Below are 17,273 nucleotides of genomic sequence, written 5' to 3'. Positions count from 1 at the left end.
CGTTATTTTCTCACCTTCACTGATGATTTGAGTAGGTATGGATATATCTACTTGATGAAGCACAAGTCTGAAATATTTGAAAAGTTCAAACAATTTCAGAGTGAAGTTGCAAATTACCGTAGCAAGAAGATCAAGTTCCTACGATCTGATCGAGGGGGTGAATATCTGAGTTACGAGTTTGGTGCTCACTTAAGACAATGTGGAAAGAGTTTTTCTCGAAAGAATTGAGTGAGAGGAAGATAGAACTTGATGAGGTTGTGGAACCTCTGCTTCAACAGGATGGTGGCGCAGGGCAGAGGGAAATCTTTGTCGAGGCAACACCAGTTGAGGAGGAAGCTAATGATGATGATCATGAAGCTTCGGATCAAGTTACTATCAGACCTCGCAGGTCGACAAGATCACGTACTGCTCCCGAGTGGTACGGGAATCCTGTCTTATCTATCATGTTGTTAGACAACGATGAGCCTGCGAATTATGGAGAAGCAATGGTGGGCCCAGAGTCCAACAAATGGTTAGAGGCCATGAAATCCGAGATAGGATCTATGTATGAAAACAAAGTGTGGACTTTGGAAGTATTACCTGAAGAAGACGGACGCGGACGGTAATGTGACCTGAGATAGGATCTATTCAGAACAAATGGATTTTTAAGAAGACGACGGACGCGGACGGTAATGTGAACGTTTATAAAGCTCGACTTGTGGCAAAGGTTTTTCACAAGTTCAAGGAGTTGACTACGATGAGACATTCTCACCCGTAACGATGCTTAAGTCCGTCCGAATCATGTTAGCAATAGCTTCATTTTTCCATTATGAAACCTAGCAGATGGATGTCAAAACGGCGTTCCTTAACGGGTTTCTTAAGGAAGAATTGTATATGATGCAACCCGAAGGTTTTTTCGATCCAAAGAATGCTGACAAGGTGTGCTAGCTCCAGTCATCCATATATGGACTGGTGCAAGAATCTCAGAGTTGGAATCAATGCTTTGATGAGGTGATCAAGGCGTTTGGGTTTATACAAGTTTTTGGAGAAGCTTGTGTTTACAATAAAGTAAGTGGGAGCTCTATAGCGTTTTTAATATTATATGTGGATGACATTGATTGGAAACAATGTGGAGTTTTTGGAAAGCGTAAAGGATTACTTGAATAAAAGTTTTTCAACTAAGGACCTAGGAGAAGCTACTTACATATTGGGCATAAAGATCTATAGAGGTAGGTCGAGACGCCTAATAGCTCTTTCACAAAGCACAAGCTTGATAAAGTTTTGAATAAGTTCAAAATGGAACAATCCAAGAAGGGGTTATTGCCTATGTTACAAGGTATAAAGTTGTCTAAGACTCAATGTCCAGTAACTGAGAAGATAAAGAAAAGATGAGTGTCATCCCGTGTGCTTCAACCATAGGGCTATCATGTATGCAATGTTGTGCACAAGACCGGATGTCAGCCTGGCCATAAGTATGGCAGGTAGGTTTCAAAGTGATCCAGGAGTGGAACACTCGGCGGCGGTCAAGAATATTCTGAAGTACGTGAAAAGAACTAAGGAAATGTTTCTCATTTATGGAGGTGACAAAGAGATCGTCGTAAAGGGTTACATCGATGAACGCTTTGACACTGATCCGGATGACTCTAAGTCGCAAACCGAAGACGTATTTATTCTTAACGGGGGTGCGGTAAGCTGGTGCAGTTCCAAGCAAAGCGTCGTAGATGATTCTACATGCGAAGCGGAGTACATAGCTGCCTCAGAGGCGGCCAAGGAGGGTGTCTGGATGAAGCAGATCATGTCAGATCTTGGAGTAGTGCCAAGTGCACTGGATCCAATCAATCTGTTCTCTGATAACACTGGTGCCACTGCTCTAGCCAAGGAACCAAGGTTTCATAAGAGGACCAGACACATAAAGCAACTATTCAACGCCATCCGCGATTATATCAAGGAGGAAGACATAAATATTTGCAAAGTGCACACGGATCTGAATGTTGCAGATCCGTTGACTAAACCAATTCCGAGAGCAAACCATGAACAACACCACAACTGTATGGGTGTTACATCCATTACATTGTAGATCACATGAAGATGTGAGGCTAGATTGTTGACTCTAGTGCAAGTGGGAGACTGTTGGAAATATGCCCTAGAGGCAATAATAAAATATTTATTATTATATTTCCTGTTTCAAGATAATCGTTTACTATCCATGCTATAACTGTATTGAACGGAAACATAAATGCATGTGTGGATATATAGACAAAACTATGTCCCTAGTGAGTCTCTAGTTGACTGGCCTGTTGATCAAGGATGGTTAAGGTTTCCTGGCCATAGACAGGTGTTGTCACTTGATGACGGGATCACATCATTAGGAGAATGATGTGATGGACAAGACCCAAACTTTAAACGTAGCATATGATCGTGTCATTTTGTTGCTATTGTTTTGTGCATACCAAGTATCAATTCCTATGACCATGAGATCATGTAACTCACTGACACCGGAGGAATGCCTTGTGTGTATCAAACGTCGCAACGTTACTCGGTGACTATAAAGGTACTCTACAGGCATCTCCTAAGGTGTTCGTTGAGTTAGCATGGATCAAGACTAGGATTTGTCACTCCATATGACGGAGAGGTATCTCGGGGCCCACTCGGTAATACAACATCACATACAAGCCTTGCAAGCAATGTGATTAAATAGTTAGTCACGGGATCTTGTATTACGGAACGAGTAAATAGACTTGCCGGTAACAAGATTGAAATAGGTACGGAGATACCGACGATCCAATCTCGGGCAAATAACATACCGAAGGACAAAGGGAATACGAGATTATATGAATCCTTGACATAAAGGTTCAACTGATAAGATCTTCGTAGAATATGTAGGATCCAATATGGACATCCAGGTCCCGCTATTGGTATTGAACGGAGAGTGTCTGAGGTCATGTCTACATAGTTCTCGAACCCGCAGGGTGTGCACACTTAAGGTTCGGTGAGGTTTCGGTATAGTTGAGTTGTAGGTGCTGGTGACCGAAGTTTTGTTTGGAGTCCCGGATGAGATCCTGGATGTCGCGAGGAGTTCCGAAATGGTCCGGAAACTAAGATTGATATATAGGAAGTTGGTATTTGGATTCCGGAAGGATTTCAGGCATTACCAACAGTGTACCGGGAGTGACGAACGGGTACCGGGGGTCCACCAGATGGGCCCACTACTCCCCAAGGAGGCCACGTGGACTTGATGGTGGCACAACAGTCCTTGATGGGCTGACTAGTCAACCAAAGAAAGCCCATGAGGAAAAAGGTGGAAAATCCGAAAGAGGTGGACAACTTAGGGAGGAGTCCTAATCCAAGTAGGATTGGAGAAGGACTCCTCCTCTCCTAGTTCGGCTGAGCCCAAGGGAGGCTCCCTTGGTGCGCAAGCCTACCCCCTCCTTCCTCCTATATATACTAGAGGTTTGAGGGTTTTTGAGACACAATATTCAACCACGTGCTACCCTCTCCTCTAGCTCGTAGTTCTTCCTCTAGATTGGATTTCTGCGGTGCTTAGGTGAAGCCCTGCAGGAATTGATCACCACCACCACCGGCGCGCCGTCACGTTGCCGGAGAACCCATCTACTTCCATGTCTCTCTTGCTGGATCAAGAAGGCGGAGATCGTCATCGAGCTGTATGTGCTGAACGTGGAGGTGTTGTCCGTTCGGTGCTAGATCGGGACGGATCGTGGGACGGCGGCAATTTGGGACGCGAAGACGTTCCACTACATCAACTGCGTTTCTTAACGCTTCCCGCTTAGCGATCTACAAGGGTATGTGGATCCGATCTCCCTCTCGTAGATGATCATCACCATGATAGGTCTTCGTGTGCGTAGGAAATTTTTTGTTTTCCATGCAATGTTCCTGAACATCCATCGCCTCCAATGAAGGAGTATCGTGACGCCATAGGCGGCAATGAGATGTAGTGCTCCTACCAACCCGTCTTTGCAAATCCAACAACATCATAGCGCCCACCCACTTCTCATTGAAGTAACCCGTACATGAATTACCGGGGCGACGCCCCATTTGATCGTTGTTGGCCACCTCAACGGACCGTCGCACTTCCCCTGCCTTGACTGCGGTGCGGTCGCTATCCATGAGAACCTAGGGCTGTCGTCAGTGTGTGTGAGTGTTATCGCATCACCCGAGTCGGACTCCTCCTCTATGATGGCTTTGTCCGCCTATATCTTTGTGCATCGCTCGATGGAGAGGTCGGGGTTATCGTTTTTTCAAAGAAAGATAGGCTTTGTGTGGCAACATGTTTGGTGTTGGCATGTGAATTAGGGTGGCCATGAGAGGCACACATGTTCTTTGTTTGAATAGTTAATATGTTTATTGATTAATACTAGCAACACCAATAATCATTGTTGAGCAAATCATTAACTGATAATTGCTGGGTTGGCTGGCGAGTAGGGAATTAATATGCTAATTGATAAGTTAATCGATGAGTTAATAAGTTAATTGGCCGATTTACCACTTTATCGGCTATTCAGTGACCATAGGAGTAAAGATTACTCGACAAGCTAACTGGTTAATTGGATGATTTTTTGAACATGGCCAATAATAATTTAGGCACTAGCAACTCTGTATGTTCGATTGTGTGAATTTATTTAGTCTAAAATGCCTAAGGCCATAATTAAGCATGGCAAGTCTTCAAAAGCACATCCTTATAAATAAAAGGAAGTTATGTTTAATTTTTAGGCTTATCAAAATCTTCTTCCTACTGCACCCACCAACGATGTACTCTGGCAGCGTCCGGAAATGAAGTAGGCGGTCGTAAACGATCTATCACCGCGCACAAAAATGTTCACTTTTGTTGCCAAGGTATAGCTCTAGTTTTCGTTGACTTGCATTAAAGGTACCACCGGTTTTTCATGTTTAAGGCTCCACTTGGCATGGATGTAACATTTTACATCCCTCTAGGTGTATTTCACATGCCACCAGGTGATTTTCACCTGAAAAATAAATGATGGATAAAGGTTTGTATTTTTTACAAGTGTATATCGTCCAGAAACGACGATCGAATCAGGGACTAACACGAACTGCACTGCACAATTCTCCTCCAATATCAGAAACAACTTGGGAAGCAAGGCAAACAGTTTCTTTCGCAACAATCCATGCATCGACGGAGCAGACCAGATCCCATACTCTGCTTTGACGGCGACAGGTCACCACCGGCGCTCTACTGTTTATACCAAGCTCGACTCCCCTGTTTTCCTACCGACCGCCGTAGTAGTAGTATACGGATCTACCAGCTCCAAACGGACCGTGAGCCTAGAGCATCTTGGATTTGGATTTGTATCTTCCGGGCTCCCATACGTTTACATCGGTGCCGCTCGTCGTGCATCCGGGTCCCGCCAAGAACGAACAGCGACCGGAGACCGATGTCCGATATGTGTCATCAGCGATGGCAGCTGCAGGGTCCAACAAGACGGTGGTACTGGTGGTGCCGCCATGTCAGTCGCACGGGCATACATGTGTGCTGACGAAGCTTTGTTGTTTCCATGTATGGCGGATAAGATAAAGGAGGAATAAAAAGCTGAGCGGCGCCGCGCGACGAGCGCCCGTGCCGGTCGGTCGATGCACCAGCGGCGCGCGGCGCCATTTTGTCGTGCCGCTTTCTCCCGCGACCGATCCATTTGGCGTTCGCTAGGTGCTCAAAGTTGATCGCCGTCTTAGATTTCCGTGCGCTGTGTCGATCCATCCACCCCCTCCGTACGTGAAGCTACTCGTAGATAAGCTATATATGCTAGGACGAAAGCCGTGAGTGAGTAGGCGGAAAGTGATCATGCTAGAATCTAGTAGAATCTTAATATTTTCTAAGTAGTAGGAGCGGGGTACGTGTAAACGTGTTTGGGATTTGAATTTGCACTGCACGTGAACGTTGATGATTGTCACGAACGCGAAACTAAAAGCCTTGCTGTTTCGCGGGCTTTGTCATACACTCATACTATGAGAGTACACGTCGTGACTCGTGAATGCCTTTTGCAGCTTGCTTAGTGTAACTGTCATGGTAGTATACGATCAAGGTGGTTTCCGAAGCAACCACGATCAAGATAAAGTAATCGAGCAACAAATTAGCACTGATAGTAAAGCTGCGCAACTTCCCCACTAATTCTCATGTATACTTTCGTCTGTTGGCATGGCACGTTAATCCCGTGTTTAGACCGGCCCACTACCAGCACCCCATATATAATCAATTTTTTTCATGACACGCTTAAACCGTTGAGCAACTGAAAGACTAAGAATAACGAAGCACTACTAGAACCTTGGCGGGAAAGTAAAGTAATGTCAGCACGAACTTTCCTCTCCGCATCCGCAGCCGAAGCCTCACGCATCTGCTTGCAGAGCAAGCTGCATGCATGCATGCATGCTCTCCCCTTTCCTTGGCGGCCAAGGCCGTGCATGCATGCGGACTAATCGCGGAAGTCAAACTCGGAGATCGCCCGCCACACGTACGGACTAATCGTACTACACAATAATTTTCATCCCTGATGACTTGCAACGGAAAAATATCCGGTACTACAATGTTATAATACTGGAGGTCAATTAAAACCTGTCTAATGAACCGGCGCCAGTACAGCTTCTAGAAGGGAAAAAAATGGCAGACGACGAGAGAGCTGACCAGAACCAACCTATACGTACGTATCTAGTTTAATCATCTCGATCGATAGGCTGTCTGACCGACGGTCAGCGGTTGATCGTCATTTTTCTGCCTGGCTGTACGGGAATGCCTGAGGCGACGTCAGGGCGTGCATCACCGGAAGCGTCCAGGAGTAAATTCGTAGAAGGAGCCCCTCTGTGCTACGCTACGTACGTACGGGCCGACACAAGCACGAACGATGCCAGCACTTTTTTTGTTTTGCGGGAAACTCAAATGCACGCACGTAGCCACGACTGTCGTGCAGTGTATGCACGGGGAGCAGCGCTGCAGTGGATGCTGAGCAAACCGTGCATTTCTAATCTCCCCTTGTGCGAAGAACATGTTTTCCATTCATCTTGCCGTTTGCTGCCTCCACTCTCGTGTGCTGCGCCGGCCGATCGTTAGTGGCGGCTGTCTGTTTCACCTACGTAGCTGTTCCCATGTCATTTCGCGTTTCGCCCGGCTTGAGCTTTAGGGCAGGCAGGCAGGCCATGCAGGACTCGAAAAGTTGACGCGTTGCGATGTGACTCGTGACGCCGACCCAATTTGGCACGGCCGACGGGGATCACAGGAGCCCCGAATCAACGTCGCATTTTACTCCTCCTCCCATTGTCGCAGTTCGCGTCGACACAATCATTTCGGACGTCTTCTTTCTTTCGCACTCGCTTCCGCACGGTAGACGGGACGGGGATTGGATCGATTCTCCGTAGTGGGCTTTGAGGCACAGGATATGGTGGGATTTTACGCGGACTTGTCGCCAATCGCACCGCCGGTAAAGTTACATTTACGCAGTATTTATTATTATTATTATTTGGATTGTTTGGATCAGGTAAGCTTTTTTATATCTCCTAGTCTGGCATCCACATCGTTTATTTTAAGAAATAAATCCCCTGAGCAGGCTCGGCACTTCACTGCAGTTTGATAGCATATCTTGAATTCGCCCGTTCAGTTGCCACAAAAGCAAATCTGCTGCTCACATTCCTAAAATTACTAAAAGCTCCCTATAGAGAGTTTGTGCACTCTTAGCCAATCAGGGCTCTGGGGTTTGGCGGGCCAATTTGAGAGGGGTGACTCGTGTAGGATAAGCAGCTGGGCCATGACATGTGCACAAACACACAGATAACACAAGCTTAAATATGTCAAAAAAAATTCTTAAAAAGTTCACAAGTTTTTATGAATTTTAAAATGCTCATGACTTAAAAAAATTCATAGTTTTATAAAATGTTCATGATTTCTTCTAAAAGTTTACAACTTTAATTGTTCATGAATTTGAAAAAAAAAATCCTAAACTTAAATTTTATTTAAGAATTAGAAAATCTTCATGAATTTCAAAAAGGGAAAAAGGCGCTAAATAGGAGATTCTAGAACTGCTCCTCTCATCTGCCATTGAACTGAAAGGTAAACTACATCCCAAGTGTAGATAGTGAAATAAACCCACGGGAACAAACAACCCAGAGAAAAATGTCACCAAACATCCACAACACAAGATGGGGAAAACACCCATGTGCGAAAAACGTCAGCAAGGCGAGCGTCAACCACTAGTCTTCTTGACACCAGAGAGGTTCAACTGTGCTAGTGCGCACCATGACAGCAATTTGAGATGTTGCAGCAAATATGCATAGTGGGAACAAGAGAAGACAAGTGAGGACGTGAGGTAACAACAGACCTTGCTGCATTGGAAAAAAAGCACATACTGGGAGAAAATCGTCTGTTATTAAACATAAATTGGCTACAACCTCACCCACAGAATGAGACAAAAAGTATATAGCAAACGTAGATCAAAACAGCATGCCAACTTTGGTTCAAGAAATTTATCTGAGAATATGAACATAAACTACACACTGCCTGCAGCCCTGCACAATGGGCTAAGCTACAGAGTACAGAGTGCCTGCAAATCAAACTATGCGCTAGACTGGATAGCCACAAGTACCACAGCTTGAATTAGCTAACAATAATATAAAAACAAAGCTCTACTCACAACTAGGATAGCCAGAAGTATGCCTTGACGCAAACCAGATATCAAAGCTGAACTCGGGCTACAAACTGGACCTGCAGTATCATCACACCTCGTTCTATGCCAGCAATGGGCCAATGTTCACATGGAAATACAAGACCAAAAAAGGAATGTATCCCTGTAACACATCACATGGTGTTGCGTTTTCTCACCATCTTTGCCTACTTACCGTGATGAAAATGCATGTGAAGCACCAGCAGGAGGTAACGTAAATCAGCTGGCAAGCTTGAAGGCATCAATGAAAAGGCCATATGTGAAGCCCATCTTGAAATTGTTGAGAAGTGCGACGGCGAAGGTAACCTTAGGTCGGCTGTAGTAGAACTTTGTGACATACTCGGTCAGCAGGACACACACAACCGCTGCTATAACATCGTTCACGGCCAAGGCACCGAATGACAGGGATATTGTCTGCGCAACATAAAAGCCACCCAGCAGCGCGATGCCGCCAAAAAGAGCTCTCCTGGACCCGCTTTTGAAATAGTTTCTTGACAGCTCAGGGATGATTCGGATTATGTCAATCAGCCTTCTACCACCGTCATTTCCCTGCAGGGCACGGACCTTGAGAAACTTGTAAGAGGATTTCTGTGGGAAGTTCCTGTAGCTTGGTGAGAGTACCCTTGCCCCCGTATATAACCCATAGCTGGCAAGGCCAGTGGCAATATAATTTGGCGCACACGCCATACGAACCACCGTCACCACCTGAAGATTCTTTTTCCCAAATAAAAACGCGGACATGTAATCAGGGATGAAATTGTTGCACCGATTACAAGAATTAGCAGGAAACAAGTATGATTAAGTCATGAAAAGGAAAGAAAAGAGACCAAGCAGGGCAGGGGAGAAGGTGCACACTAGTAGTGGTAGAAACTAGAAAGAACAAGGAGAAGGTGCACACAAGTGTGGTAGGGAAAGAAAGAACAATGAATACTAGTGTCACCTATAGGGGACACAGGCTATGACATATCTGAAGAAACAAAAGATGCAGTTTCTCGAGAAGAGAAACCCAAAGTCCAGGTAAAAGAAAATTGTACCGCAATTCTTTAGCCAATCGTTTGCAAAGTAGTATGATAATTCAGAAATGCCATATTTCCTTGGGGATGCTACTAGGAACTATACCAAGCCATTTTCAACAGCTAAAATGCTAGCACCAAGGATGCATTAGCTTGCTAGCAATTCGAGAGTCCAAATCATCGGGGAACACTTGTGAATTGCGATGGTTCACTTCACAACTCACAGACATCAAGCGTGTTAAAATGCGTACAGTGGTGTATGCCACAGTTGGATTCAAGCCACACTGCACTCCAAATGTGAGTCAATTTCTAGTTGTCTACGAAATGCTGCCTCAAGAATACATACATTCTGCAGCCAGAAAGCATTCCCACAGCGATTTCGGCTGAAAAGCCTGATAATCCCGGAACGCTACGACAGCGCACACTATCCCCAATTAACAGATCTGGCAAAAGGAACCACTACCACGCAACAATAACTTCCGACGGACAGAATAATGGATTTGCTAACACCTGACTAAAGCCTGTGAATGCCATATGCATAAAAGCAACCGCTACTAAATAACAAGGGATTGCCTCTGGGATGAAGTTCAAAGCTCACCTGCGCGACTCCAAATGGCAGAGAGGATTCTGCAGCGGAATTGCGTCGAGCAGCTGGCGCGCGAGCCACGACCACCCAGGAAATCAAGGGCTTCAGGAGAGGCGGGTTCGCAATCTGCTCCCCCAGATTGCAATTACGGAGGCGTACGCGCCGGATTTAGCCAAGAAACGGGGGAGATCAGGAGGAAACGAAATAACCTGGAAAAAAGAAGCGAAGAAGGTACTGAGAGAGGAAGGGGAGAGATGAGGGAGGTGTGGTGTGGCGGACGGCGACCTTCGCCATCTCTGTGACTGGGCCCCACATTCAGTGCCCAGAGCTAGATTACACATTACAGTTACAGGAGCATTTTGTTTTACCGAAATACCCTCCGCCACTAGGGTTTATCCCGTACCTCCGCCACCCCCAAAACCTCCATGGCCGGGGCGCCACCAAACCCCACCACCGCCGCCTCCGCCCCCGCCCCCGCCGCCTCTGCCTCCATCTCCCCGCCCCATCCGCCGTCCCTCCCCGCCCCCGCCACTGCCCCCGCCGACCCATGATAACCCGCCGTGCGGCGGCGGTAGCCCTACGCGCCTCCCTGCGCCGCGCCTGCTCCTCCCACGCCGCCGACTCCGGCGACCTCCTGCCTGGCCTCGTCGACCAACCCGCGCCGCGCTCCGGGCCGCGCCTCTCCCACCACGATTTCGCCTTTATTAGGGACCCTGCCCCCGCGCCCCCCGCCGCCGTCCTCCCGCCCCCGGAGGCCGTCCTGATCTCCAAGGCGGTGCGGGCCTACGGCGCCGACTTCGACGGCAAGGCGGAGCGGTTCCTGCGACGGTACCGCGAGTTCCTCACCGATTCCGTCGTGGTCGCGGTGCTCGGGGCGGTGCGCTCCCCGGAGCTGTGCGTCAGGTTCTTCCTCTGGGCCGAGCGGCAGGTGGGCTACAAACACACTGGTGCCTGCTACGACGCGCTCGCCGAGGTCTTGGGGTTCGAAGACCCCGCCAGGACCGCTGAGAGGCTGCTTAGGGAGATTGGGGAGGATGATCGTGATGTGCTCGGCAGATTGCTCAATGTGCTGGTGCGGCGCTGCTGCCTCCAGGGCCTGTGGGGCGAGGCCCTGGAGGAGCTTGGCAGGCTGAAGGACTTCGGGTACAGGCCGTCCGCGGTGACCTACAATGCACTGGTGCAGGTGCTCGCGAGCGCGGGGCAGGTGGAAATGGCGTTCCGGGTGCAGAAGGAGATGTCTGCATCAGGGTTCTGCATGGACAGGTCCACGGTGGGATCATTTGCGCAGGCGCTGTGCAAGGAGGGGCGTTGGGGCGATGCACTTGACTTGTTAGAGAGGGAGGATTTTAAGCTCGACACGGTGCTGTGCACCCAGATGATCAGTGGACTGATGGAGGCCTCCCTTTTCAATGAGGCCATGTCATTTCTTCATAGGATGCGGTGCAACTCGTATATCCCGAACGTGGTAACTTATAGGACGCTGCTCACAGGGTTTCTGAAAAAGAAGCAGCTTGGCTGGTGCAAGAGAATCATTAACATGATGATGACAGAGGGTTGCAATCCAAGCCCTTCGTTGTTCAATTCACTTGTGCATACTTACTGCAATGTTGAGGATTATGCATATGCGTATAAACTGTTTAATAGGATGAATACCTGTGGTTGTCCTCCTGGTTATGTTGTATACAACATATTTATTGGAAGCATTTGTGGCCGAGAAGAATTGCCAAATCCTGAGTTGTTGGATTTGGCAGAGAAAGTTTATGAGGAGATGCTGGTTGCTAGTTGCGTTCTCAATAAGATTAACACTGCCAATTTTGCTCGGTGCCTTTGTGGTGTGGGAAAATTTGAGAAGGCATTTCAGATCGTGAAGGAGATGATGAGGAAAGGCTTTGTTCCTGATGCAAGCACGTACACTAAAGTGATTACTTTTCTGTGCCAGGCTAAGAGGGTAGACAAGGCTTTCCTTTTATTTCAAGAGATGAAGAAGGTAGGTGTTAATCCGGATGTGTACACATACACAATTTTGATTGATAGCTTTTGTAAGGCTGGTCTCATTGAACAAGCCCAGAGCTGGTTTGATGAGATGAGAAGCGCAGGCTGTTCTCCAAATGTAGTAACATATACTGCATTGCTTCATGCTTACCTAAAATCGAAGCAGCTCTATCAGGCTAATGATATTTTTCATAGAATGGTTGGTGATGCCTGTTATCCAAATGCCATTACGTATAGTGCACTAATTGATGGCCTCTGTAAGGCAGGCGAAATCCAAAAGGCTTGTGAAGTCTATGCCAAATTAATAGGAACTTCTGACAATATAGAATCTGATTTCTACTTTGAAGGAAAGGACACAGACACCATTTCTCCAAATGTTGTCACCTATGGTGCACTTGTAAATGGTTTGTGCAAAGCTCAAAAGGTGTCTGATGCTCATGACTTGCTAGATGCTATGCTAGCAGCTGGCTGTGAGCCCAACCAGATTGTCTATGATGCTCTGGTTGATGGTTTTTGCAAAGTTGGAGAAATTGATAGTGCTCAGGAGGTCTTTCTGCGGATGACTAAGTGTGGTTACTTGCCTAGTGTGCATACATACACGTCCTTGATTGACCGGATGTTCAAGGATGGGAGACTTGATCTTGCAATGAAAGTTTTGTCTCAAATGCTAAAGGATTCCTGTAATCCTAACGTTGTCACTTACACGGCTATGGTTGATGGGCTCTGTAAAACAGGTGAAACTGAAAAAGCCCTAAACCTGCTGTCATTGATGGAAAAGAAGGGGTGCAGTCCAAATGTTGTAACTTACACTGCCCTAATAGACGGACTAGGGAAAGCTGGTAAAGTTGATGCAGGTCTTGAGCTTTTTATGCAAATGAAGACAAAAGGATGTGCACCCAACTATGTTACATACAGAATACTGATAAACCATTGTTGTGCTGCTGGTCTTTTGGACGATGCCCATTTACTGCTTGATGAGATGAAGCAGACCCACTGGCCAAAGTATCTGCAAGGATACCGCACCACAGTTCAGGGGTTCAGCAAGAGGTTTCTCGCCTCTCTTGGTTTGTTGGAGGAGATGGAATCACATGACACAGCACCAATAGCTCCTGTTTATGGGATGCTCATTGATAGCTTCTCCAAGGCTGGTAGACTGGAGACAGCCTTGGAGTTGCACAAAGAGATGATGGAAGTCTCGTCATCCCTAAATATGGCCAGCAAGGACATGCACACCTCATTAATCCAGGCACTTTGTTTATCCTCTCAAGTTGAAGAAGCAGTTGCATTATATAGTGAAATGAGAAGGAGAGGCATTGTGCCAGATTTAAGTGCATTTGTTTGTCTCGTAAAGGGACTAATTGAAAGGAATAAGTGGAATGAAGCTCTTCAGTTGTGTTACGGCATATGCCAGGAGGTCAGTCCACTTCTCGCATATAATGTTCAAATACATCTTATCATCTGCTTTTATTTTGCTAGAGATGAACTGTTGTCAGCCACATAATATCCATCAACAGTAATGCTCCACTCAGATAGCTTTCCTGATAAATATAGCATGTCTGTTTATGGAACATATTTGGGCACAATTATTCTGCTACTTTTAGTTCACCCTCAAATTGTGTATTCGAACTGAAGAGCACCTGTAATATGCCATAAACAGCCTCTACAGTTGGTTTCACATTACATATCCCACTTTGAAGTGGACAGGAGCTACCTTCTGATTTCCTGCTGCAGTGCTGTTAGATTCCAAAGTTATTTTTGGAAGAGTTGTATCCAATGTTTAGTTTCTTGCATAGTTTAGTCTTTTATGACTACTAATATTTTATATTGGACCAGGGTGTGAACTGGGAGGGTAACAAATTCTGTGATGGAGGATAGAACTGTGGTACCTTACTACATTATAACCTCCAAAATTCTCTCCTAAGAAGTCATATCTCTACATCTCATGCTTTGCTGTAAGGTGTGGTGTGATCCAGTCACCCTGAGGCAAAAATGTGCAACTCAGGGATGACTGAAGAAGAACATCAACCAGGACATGGAGCAGCACTGTAAAGAGATAAGATCGATTCTTAAGCTACATGTTGGCATATATGACATGTATGGGTGCTGCTGCTGCTGCTGAGGATGATTGAAAACCTTCAGTACACTGTATGCAGTCAAATTGCACTCACGTAAGCACAACCTTTTGTAAAGAGACAACAGAACTTTATTTGTCAATAGTGGTAGCTAAGGTCGTTACCGGCTTAGCTTCATATCCTGTGACATCACACAATGCAAATTCCATCCCATTTTGATGAGGTAATTTATTAGGGCAATATCTCATCTTTGTTTTAAATTGCCATTAACCAAAATAACTTCTGACCCTTTTCATCTTTTTTGTTTTCGCATAATTTAGGGGTGGCTGGTTCATCTTCAGACGGACAAAGAAATTTCACTGGCTATCAGGATTTGTCTTTGTACATAAGATGGTGACGGTTACAGAAGTCTCGCTGGTGGTGAAGATAACATGAAAGTTCCATAACCCTTCTTTATTCATCATTTCAGAGATATACCATATGGAACAATACAATTTCTTTGATATGATTTACTTGAGTACCTTCATGTTCTGCTTTAGTGGTAGAGCAACAGAGATGCTCTGTGATCGCATGAATATAATCAAATATCTTTCAGCCTTTTGTTACTCGGCAATTTTTAGTGTGTACTGCTTTGATATAACTTAAATGTGAAAACGCAGTGGCTCCCGTCATAATGGAACATTTCATCTATTTCCGTTTCGACATCAAAATATCTCACGTCTGTTTTGCTCTGGCATTTTGTGACATTTCAGTCCTTGCTGATCTAAGCTTGTTTCTGACATTTAGTCCTGTTTCATTTGTTTTCGTATGAAGAAAGTTCTCTTCAACGTGTTTTTGTCGAGGTTTCTGCACCAACAATGTCTAGCCTTATTATTTTCATATGAAAAAGTATCCTTGCAAAGAGTTGATTTGAGAACTCTGGGAATTTGGCATATTTATAACTGGGCTGCTATGGTACCCTGATGTGATGAAGATATTACAGTTAGATTGCAGGCATATTCTATGTCAGGAAGCATCATCATGTTGATGGCTCCAAACCTGCCAAGCTGCATGGTTTCTTCAAAAATTTAGACGTCAAATGTCAATTACTCATGTGTAAATTAATTACTTAAGAAATATGTTTGTATCTTTGTAAAACCATGACAAGTATTTTGGAACGGAGGGAGTATAAGAATATATCTTATACCTTTTCTAGATGCAGCTACCATATCCGAAGCACTAGTTACTTTGTACTGCGTTGCGTTAGTATTTGGAAGTTCTGTATACTTGTATGGCTTCTATTGAATATTGAATCAAACGAACTTTGTGGTGCATATATCGTCATAGTCCAACTTCGCATCCATGGTATGTCATTCAGAGAAAAGCACAGGAGGATGTGCTCTAGCGTTTTTTGGAAAGAGGATACCTTGCTTCTGCAGAACTTCTAACATTTATGCTTTAAATTTGCAGGGGAGATTGGGAACATACTAAAAAATTCGATGGCTCTTCATTGTATTGTGTAGTCAGGGTGCCACTTTTGCGACTGAATGTGGAATCGGTAAATCACATGAATATTTTTATGCATTCCTTATTGTTTCTCTTGGTAGTTGCATCAATTAAGTGTTAAGGTTGCATGTAATTTCCAGTAAGCATCATATCTCTCTCCATGCCAAAAGAGAATCTTTGCTTGAGTCATGCCACTCAATGGAAATGAAATTTTTAAAAGAAAGCAATTATTTGCCATGGAATATACCTTGTGATGCCTGGAGAGGAGTACTCTTACGAATTATTTGGGGGACATTTTTGTGAAAAGTAAAGGTGAATTATAGGGTTATAGCTAGTAGGTATTACATCACCTATTCACATGGCTAGATGTTTTTATCAACTTTTGAGGGTTCTGAAGCGGACTGATGTTCATGACCATTATAGTAAGGGTAATCCGCTAAATCTTTCTAGTGGGCTATAATTATGGCATACTACTTAGTTGTTGGTTGTGATGCACTACATCCACCAAGATCCCAGATTTTCACAGTTCATGCAAAATGATCAGTACAAGTCCAGATGAGGTGATTTTTCTTTTTGAACTGAAATATATGGGGTGACTCGCTGGGGCATGCCGTATATATTTGCTGTTCACGTGGTAACGTTTGTTCTCCTTGAACTCAGCCTCAGGTTTCTGAAGGATGCTAGAGAAGTGATGGCTAGTACTGAGGATGTTAGTGGATTTGATGAACGCATTACTGGGAACCTTGGCAAGTGAGTCTATGCTATTATTCCTATAATCTCGGGCACAAGAGGCTGGACCGGTCAAAGTGTAGCATGGGGAATTTCGAGCCCCCATTACACAAGCATGTTGGCATTCTCTGAGCATATATTTGTGACCGTGATCTTTGGTACAAATGCTGCAATATTATTGTGCCTTTTAACTATCACTAAGTCGGGCAAAGGAAGACTCCCCGAAGAAAAATCTGTCAAATGAGATATTTTTCAGAACTGAATCGTATCATCCCGGTGTTTGGAAAAACAAGATTTTGTGCAAATATTGCACAACCTGTTGATGCAGGAATAAATTCTGCCAAACATTTCATGGCAAATCCATTTGTTTAATCTAGGATTTGATTCGACATGCTAACCAGGCCGCAAGTTTTTGACAAATAGGATCGTTTTGCTGACGCTGTCACAACTTACAGGTCCAGATCCGTCACTTGTTAAATGTAGCAGCCGCAAAATGGTGTCAGCGGAACAAAAGGCAGTCAACTATGGCCTTATGCAGCCGACAACGCCTAAAGTTTCAGAAAGCACATTCCACAAATCTTAATGCACCGCTGTCAGAAATGTTCTTCTCAAACAATGGGCCTCCCCGCTGATATCTGTTAGAGAAACCGTCATGGTTTTAACAGCAGTTCCATCAAGCAAAGTATCCAAAGGAAAGCATATATGGAGATTGGAACTGATAGCAGGAGATCCTTGCACT

The 17,273-nt window shown here is 45.2% G+C and overlaps 2 protein-coding genes and 1 long non-coding RNA gene across 4 annotated transcripts; 2 read left to right on the top strand and 1 right to left on the bottom strand.

Moving 5' to 3' along the window:
* Positions 1-8,445: 8,445 nt before the first annotated feature.
* Positions 8,446-10,549, bottom strand: LOC123427078 (uncharacterized protein ycf20). Of its 2 annotated transcripts, none has more exons than XM_045111029.1 (2): positions 10,269-10,549; positions 8,446-9,362 (listed from the first exon to the last, which is right to left on the bottom strand). In XM_045111029.1, exon 2 carries the CDS (start codon positions 9,342-9,344, stop codon positions 8,877-8,879), a length of 468 nt encoding a protein of 155 aa, XP_044966964.1. In that variant the 5' UTR covers positions 9,345-9,362; positions 10,269-10,549; the 3' UTR covers positions 8,446-8,876. The 2 variants fall into 2 exon arrangements, with proteins under 2 accessions (XP_044966964.1, XP_044966963.1); XM_045111028.1 differs by having other exon boundaries at positions 8,446-9,371; positions 10,269-10,548.
* A 192-nt stretch (positions 10,550-10,741) lies between these two features.
* LOC123427076 (pentatricopeptide repeat-containing protein At1g06710, mitochondrial) lies at positions 10,742-14,925 on the top strand. The gene is made up of 3 exons (XM_045111027.1): positions 10,742-13,662; positions 14,082-14,543; positions 14,641-14,925. The coding sequence occupies exons 1-2, from the start codon at positions 10,804-10,806 to the stop codon at positions 14,121-14,123; spliced, it is 2,901 nt and encodes a 966-aa protein (XP_044966962.1). The 5' UTR covers positions 10,742-10,803; the 3' UTR covers positions 14,124-14,543; positions 14,641-14,925.
* Positions 14,926-15,769: 844 nt separating this feature from the next.
* Positions 15,770-16,906, top strand: LOC123427077. Its single transcript, XR_006622362.1, has 2 exons — positions 15,770-15,857; positions 16,466-16,906. It is a non-coding gene; the product is annotated as an uncharacterized LOC123427077 (long non-coding RNA).
* Positions 16,907-17,273: the final 367 nt, after the last annotated feature.

This window comes from Hordeum vulgare, chromosome 2H (genome assembly GCF_904849725.1).
Source record: "Hordeum vulgare subsp. vulgare chromosome 2H, MorexV3_pseudomolecules_assembly, whole genome shotgun sequence".
Classification (NCBI taxonomy): domain Eukaryota; kingdom Viridiplantae; phylum Streptophyta; class Magnoliopsida; order Poales; family Poaceae; genus Hordeum; species Hordeum vulgare.
This window is presented reverse-complemented; position numbering and strand designations above follow the sequence as displayed.